Source organism: Octopus bimaculoides, chromosome 3 (assembly GCF_046866305.1).
Source record: "Octopus bimaculoides isolate indiv1 chromosome 3, ASM4686630v1, whole genome shotgun sequence".
In the NCBI taxonomy this organism is placed as follows: Eukaryota; Metazoa; Mollusca; class Cephalopoda; order Octopoda; family Octopodidae; genus Octopus; species Octopus bimaculoides.
In genome coordinates, this window is record NC_142930.1 from 66,527,138 (window position 1) to 66,534,805 (window position 7,668).

At 34.4% G+C, this 7,668-nt stretch overlaps 1 protein-coding gene across 1 annotated transcript in view; it reads right to left on the reverse strand.

The window, feature by feature from the left end:
• Window positions 1-7,551, reverse strand: part of LOC106868147 (DNA replication licensing factor mcm2) — a 43,018-nt gene extending 35,467 nt beyond the window's left edge. The window contains exons 1-4 of the mRNA XM_014913278.3: window positions 7,495-7,551; window positions 3,686-3,876; window positions 1,843-2,012; window positions 1,080-1,168 (exon numbers count right to left, since the gene is read on the reverse strand). Coding sequence (XP_014768764.1) covers window positions 1,080-1,168; window positions 1,843-2,012; window positions 3,686-3,876; window positions 7,495-7,500 — 456 coding nt within the window. The 5' untranslated portion in view covers window positions 7,501-7,551. The remainder of the gene's footprint in view (window positions 1-1,079; window positions 1,169-1,842; window positions 2,013-3,685; window positions 3,877-7,494) is intronic.
• Between the last annotated feature and the right edge of the window lie 117 nt (window positions 7,552-7,668).

Consider the following 7,668-nt stretch of genomic DNA (forward strand, 5'->3'; position numbering starts at 1 on the left):
CTATCTCTATTCTTCTATTGTTCTTTCAACCTCTCATCAACTGGCACAGAACCACCTTCCTCAATACTACTGCTAACAGTCTTGCAAGTTGCTTGGTGACTCCCACTAATATTGGTGCCATGAAAAGTACAATCTTTACAGTACACTCTGTAAAGCGGTTGGTATTAGGAAGGGCATCCAGCTGTAGAAACCATGCCAAAACAGACAACAGAGCTTGACACAGTCTTCTGGCTTGCCAGCTTGTCAAATTGTCCAACCCATATCTGCATAGAAAGCGAATGTTAAATGAGGCTAATGATGGTATTGCAGAAAGCTTGCCAGCTGTAAAAAAGTATCAAATGTAACAGTATTAAATTAAAACTGTTGTCAGTGTATCTTACCATCACTGGAAACCACATTGCTATGGTCTTGTTGAGGAGGAAATCTTTTCATAGACATATTGAAACAATGACAGTTAAGACAGTAAAATAGTCTTTATTTTATGTCCTGGCAATGGTGATGAAATGTACCCTTGGATAAAATACTTCATTCTTAACTCTTTAACATTTAAACCAACCATATCAAGCCCAAATATTCTACATGTTTTGTGTTCAAACTGACCAAATTTGGTCTCTCACACCTACCATATAATGTCATTGTAAAAACATACTATCACATCATTGAAATCTTGAAGTAGTGAGATAATATGATTAGTTCAAACCAACTTGAATTTATAAATGTTATTTATGCCCGACAGAATAATCTGAATGCTAAAGAGTTAATGGATCGAGTTCTATATTTCATCAAGCCACCATAGTTAAGACTGCTAGAACACTATAACAAATGCCGTGTGAAATTGTCCAATGCCCTAGCTTGCAGTATTAGGTAAAATTCATCAATCAGCAAACGCTCAAGACAAACCAGCATCTGTGACACACAATTTATAGTACATCTGCTTAATACTAAGAAAACTTATCCCATGAATCTTTGAGATTCTAGTCTACTACCATCATAATTGAATTCTTCAAGTGTGATATTCAAGTGACTGATGTCTTATCTTCTGATCAAGGTGTTTCAAACTTAAAACAAAAACTACATACCTCCTCCTCCTCTTCCATCGCACCTTCAGCTGCTCGCTCTGCCATGCGTCTTCGGCGAGTTGGTCTTTCTTCATCTTCATCGGAGTCATCTAACAAAGCATTATGTAATTACACTTTTGTAACTAACATTCTAATAACCAATTATACAGAATATAAAAGAAAAAAAAACAGCAAACAACTTTATTGTTTGAAATAATTCAAATAACTTGTTTAAAAAGTTTACAATAAAACCATATAGGTTAAAATGTGGTTCAATAAAAACGAATATATAAAATATTAGCTTATTCCAAAATCATTTTTATAGTTTTACAGACAAAAATAACTGCTGAACCATTTAAAGATACACCAAAGCACCAGTACATTCTTCAAGTGGCATTTAACAATTGGCAAGTTTATACACAAATTTTTACCATAGAATGCTGGTATCTTTGTTAAATAATATGTAGTCAAATAAAGTGTTGATATTAAGGAATTCAGCTAGTAGGCTTTAAGATTACATTGATTCCTGCATTCATCAAAATCTTAGCATATAAACTGGCCATTCTAACCTGATTTATGTTTAAACTGGCCAGATTCAGCTTCTTACACCTACCCTACCATGTCATTCTAAACATATACAATTACCTCTTTAGAATCTCAAAGCTACGAGATGATGCATGATTAATTCAAAACAATGTGAATAAATAAGTGACATCTGATAAAGTAATCTGAATGCTAAAGAGTTAAACATGGTTTTTTAGTTGTACACAAAATATGACCTCACCATAAATAAAACCCCGTCTCATACGTCCAGTAGTCAAAGCCTCTTCACGATCCCTCTTCTTCATTTCTTTTTCAGCATCCTGCCTTGCTGACTCAGATATGTCAGAAAAATCTCCATCATCCAATCCATCTTTATCATATACATCAAGGGCAGCAATAGGTCGATAATCTCTGGATGAGAAAAAAAACTAGTTTAAAATACTTATCTTGATTAATGCTTTAGCATGTAAGCTGGCTGTATCCGGCCAAAAATATTCTACCTATTTCTAAGTCCAAACTCACCAGATCCAGCTTTTCACACCTATCTTACAGTGTCATTCTAAAAATAACATTGACATCAACCAAATCTCAAAACTACAAAATAATGCGTGATTAATTCAAAATAATGTGAATAAACAAGCATTACATTTGATTAGAGTAACCTGAATGCTAAAGGGTTAAAGAGATTCAACCTCGTAATACAAACAAATAATAAAAAAAGAACTGACTCCATAACATTAACCCTCTTGTATCAAACCAGTCACATCAAGCCCAAATATTCTAGCAGTTTTAAGTACAAACTGGCCAGGCTGGCCTCTCACACTAACTCTACAATGTCATTCTGAAAATAAACAATCACATTGTTAAAACCTTGAAGCAACAAGATAGTTATATACTTAAATCAAAACTATGTGATTAAATAAGCATTACATTTGACAGAATAATTTGAATGCTAATGGGTTAATGAAAGGAAAATAGAAAGGCTTTTATAAACGTTTCAAATATATTTTTACAAATGCATTTGCTTTCTAGTATAAATTATTAACCATTATGGAAAATGTATATATAACACAGAATTCATAGTATCAGAATGAGTAATCATGTACCTTAATATCTTAACTACCACACATGCTTTATTACATTTTTTTATCCATGCTAACATGGCTCATTTTCTTGCAAATTTCATAAACATTTTCCTTAATACTATACAAATACTTTCCAATCATAATAGGTTACTGAATTTAAATGGATTCCCTAGCACAGGTTATGAAAAATATAAATAGAGCCATAACCATATACAGGATAATATTTCTATTAGTTGGCATGGTTCTTTCTTAATCCTTTCGATACCAACCTGGCTTGTAGTACAAATGTCTTGCTTTTGAAAGTTGGTCATAATTTATGTTCTTAACACGAGTTATTTTACTAAAGTCTTCATTATATTTAAAATTATTTGAAAGAAACACAGAGCATCTCAACAGAAATATGGTAACAAAAGCATTAAAGACTTTTTCCAGGCTTCAGAGACGGGGTGATGGGTGCAAATGCTTGCACCTGAGTGTTTTCCAACAAAATGCAGTCATGAGCCATGTGGCGGGTGGTGATATCAAACTAGGCACTGAATTAAGTTTAATAGCCAAAAACAAATAACAGTCCCTAAAAAGTGCTTCCACCCAGTTTCCTTAAACCAAATTTTATTCATATAGATTTAATCAAAATGCCACACAAAGAGACTGAACCCGAAAACCAAGTGGCTGACAAAGTAGACAATGGAGCCTGGTACAACTCTGGTTTGCCAGATCCTGTCAAACCGTCCATCCCATGCCAGCATGGAAGACGGGCATTAACTGATGAGGAATTAGTGTTTCTAAACTTTTTTTTACATATGAGCTCCTTCGATTCCTATTCTAGTCGGATGTTTAAAAAATATTTTTTTCAATACTATTAGAAATTGAATAAAAAGAAACTGTTAAAGAATTCTTTATGTTGCAGAAACAACCACGTTATTGCACAAATTTTAAAATCTTATATCAATCCCGGTCGAGAACCAGTTTTAATTGAACGGTGCAGGGGAGGTAACTTACTGTTCAAAATTATCTCCAAATAGTTCTTCTCCTTCTTCCTCCTCTTCATCTTGTTGAACGCGATTGCTACCGAGATCAGATTCATCTTCGAAGGGAGGTAAATCTCGACCAGGACTCGAAGTCAGTGGATCGCCTCGGCGACTTTGCGAGTCCTCAGGACTTGCTACAGAGAACGGATCAGATGTTGGCTCCTTCGAAAAAAAAAATTAAAATAATAAAATTTAAAACATTAAATATAAAATTATATTTAAAAAAATGTAGCTTGCTTGCATTATATATACGATGTTTAGCAGTTGCTAATCTCAATCTTCACATTTATTTTCTTTTTGAAAGTTACATTTTGTGGAAAGAGATTGTGGGAGTGTTTGAAGTGTTTGTAATTCAAACAACTCCTACGGTGGATTGCTATAAAAACTTGAGCAAATACTCAATCATATTGGGCTTTAACTGCAGTCGATTCAATCTAATGACTGAAACCAGTAAAAGGTAGGCGAAAATGAAAAGAAATAATTCATATTCAACATGTCAAATATGTGGAACATAGAGCTTTATTTGAAATCTATGAACACATGATGAAAACATTTTCCGATCACACTTCTTCGCTTCCCTGAACTCAACTGTTGAAATGATTCTACCTTCACAGGCATAATATAACTGACGAGCTTCCATCTACCCAGTTTTATCATAAGGCTTTTGCCGGCCCAAGATTGTAAGATTTTCTTGCCTAAAGTGTCACATAGTTGGATTGAAGCCGGGATCTCATAAATTGCAAAGCAGGAAAAAGAAAATGACGCTCACACTTCAGATGTTGAGTCAACGTATAACAATCAAAAAGCATTTTAATCAAATATGTGGAACATAGAAAGAGCTTTATTTGAAATTTATGAACGCATGATGAAAACATTTTCCGATCACACATCCTCGCTTCCCTGAATTTTTGGCAATCTTTTTTTTAATTTTTTTTATCATTAACTAAAATTAAGTTGTTTCTACTGTTATTCTGGTTTTTGTTTGTATATAATCTTCAGCTTTTACAAACATGGAACATAAAAGGGAAGATCAACAATTGTTACAAACATGCTGCAATAAATAAATAATACTTTGTTTTGTTTCAGTAAATTGTTTTTCCTCCTTTAAAACTTGAATAGAGCTGTGTATGTTGATGACTTAATTCTCATATCTGAATGGTTTCATTGTAAACCTAACAAAGACATGATGACGTAGATTGGGATGTACAATAATCTACATTTAAGTCTCCCATATACTGCTCTCTCCCTTATTCAGTCACCCCTCTCCTATCGATGTGACTTCATCTTCCATCACACCTGTAATTATTCTCAATCCTATTGCTACCTCTCCTATCACTGTCAATATACAGTTTGAGACCCGTTAAAGAAAACAAAATAAAAACAGCCTACTAGGGGTAAAAAAAAAATGTGTAGAAAACGAATATGAAAAAAAAAATTGCGAGGAGTGGGTGGGGAGAGGACTTTAGGAAAATTCACAAGACCCGATTTTCCCCTCATAACTTTCAGGAAAAAAGATATTAGTGAAATTTTATACAAATACCGTCCATATGGCATAAATTACGATTATAAAGAAATTTGTGGGGTAAATATTTTCCGGAGGAGTGGGGAGAGGACTGTCGGAAAGTTCACACGATCCGTTTTTTCCCCCTCATTACTTTCGGGATCTAGTTTAGCGCCCAGTCACCAAAACGAGAAAAAAATATATATGTACAAAAACGTGTAGAAAACGAAAATTTGCGCAAACGAACGGGGATGGGGGCAGAGGGATTCGGAAAATTCACACGATCCGATTTTTCCCTCATAACTTGGATAATCGATTATCTTTCAATGAAATTTTACAGAAACACCTTTCAAACAGCATAGATTATGATTATAAAGAAATTTGTGGGGAAAATGTTTTCCTAAAAGTTATGAAGGAAAAAATCGGACAGTGTGAATTTTTCGAAAGTACCCTCACCACTGCCGTTCGTTTGCGCAAATTTTTGTTTTCATATTCGCTTTCTACACGTTTTTGTACACCTATTAGACTGGGGGTTCTTTTCCGTTTTGGTGACCGGGTGCTAAACTAGATCCTGAAAGTTATGAGGGGAGAAAGAGATCGTGTGAACTTTTCGAGTCTTCTCCTCCCCACCGCCCTTCGGAAAACATCTATCACTTCTCCCAGTACTTCTCCTTCCCATCACTTTGACTTCTCTTTCTTCTGTTGCTGTCTCCCTCTAGTCATTCTACTCCACCAACACTACAGAATGACTTTGAACATAGATTTCCAGGACAGGTAAGTCATGTAAACGTAATTGGCTGTGTGAAAGGTTCAGATGGCGGAGATGTTAACGGAACCCTCCCTCACTGAAATTTTGATACGGGACCAATAGGCCTCGATGTGGTTTGTGCAAGCGCCAGCTTCAGGGTCAACGTAATTCTGCGAATGGTTAACCGTTCTGTGAATATAACCAACTGTTGTAAGTTCTTATAGCTGACCGGGTAACACATTTTCCATTATCACAGCTTCTAGTGTTGCTGCGCTTCTGTTGGGTACAAGCTGTAGAAATCCTTTTTTTTCGCAGTGGTATCATAGCACCCGACAACCTACGTTTGATGGCCTATCCTCTCTACGTTGCTCTTCCTTTCGAAGAGCAAACTGTCATCTATTTCTACTTCATGACCTGGACCACCGAGCGGAGCTTTGTCTAACATGTTTTCAAAACTTATGAATAGCAGCTGATCGCCAGTATCTTGCTGTCTCGAAATGAAGAATAAACCGGTTGTCTTGAGTGGGAAATGAAAAATCGCAATTCAGTTTGATGGGATATTGATTTTTATTATAGTATTTTTTTTTTCGTATGTTTTCTAAATAAATGAACACTTCTGACCTGGAGGATGGGAGACATTATTTTATGTGCGAAATATCTGAACAGACAAAAAAAAAGTCGTTTGAATTCGTTATCGACTACTTCAACAAAGGAATCTAAAACTGTCATAATTTAGAGCCAGGCTAATTAAAGATCCGAAGAGATTTTTATTATCGTCAAGCATACTTCATTAATTTTTTTTTCTTTCTGTCCTATATATACTTCATAATGCACAATGAAGATTTATTAAGTCTATGACTTTGTGCTGTAACAGAAAGAATAAGGTCAGCTTAGCCTTGTGAGTAAACGGAATTTTGGTCAATATAAAGATCTTCACCCGGGAAGAAAAAAAAAAAACCCAGCCTGGTGGGTTTAGCCTAAAATATCATTTCTCTCTGCAGATATCAACTGTCTCAACAGATTAGTATTTATTGAAAAGAGACTGTACTGAAACATTTCGAACGATAACTAAAAAATCTTTTTACGTTTCTTAAGGAATATCATCCGAGGTAATAGATGTTGTGATACATATGCTTTTCCCAAAAAGTATTATACACGTAAGTGAACTGACAAATATTTAAAACAGATCTTTTTAAAACAATCAAATACTATTCACAAAGAATTCCGAAGAAACTGCTAATGTTATAACTTGCTTTACGAATTAATAATATTACTCTCTCTATATATATATATACTATTAAGTAAATTTTGCTAATGATCGATGATGCAACTGGACATAATTTAGTGTTCCATTCATTACAGAGAAATTTACTCAGTAACTAAGTTCAGATATATCTTGGTTGTTTTCATAGTATCGTTAAATGCAAAAAATTAATATCAATAACATATTTACGGTGCCAAGATGTAAAAACAAAGTAACTAATCGGTAAATTATCTAATTGCACAATAAAATACAAAACAATAAACTTACAGACATTCTGGTTATCAAGGAAAACAGTACAGTTGGCGTAAAAACTGAACAATAAACGGCGGGAAATCTGTGAGGTCAATATTAGATAGTACTAGAAAGGGCACTAAACAAAATAGTCCATAAAATATAATTCTGATGAAACCATTATACCCTTTTACTCGCAATAATTTTTCT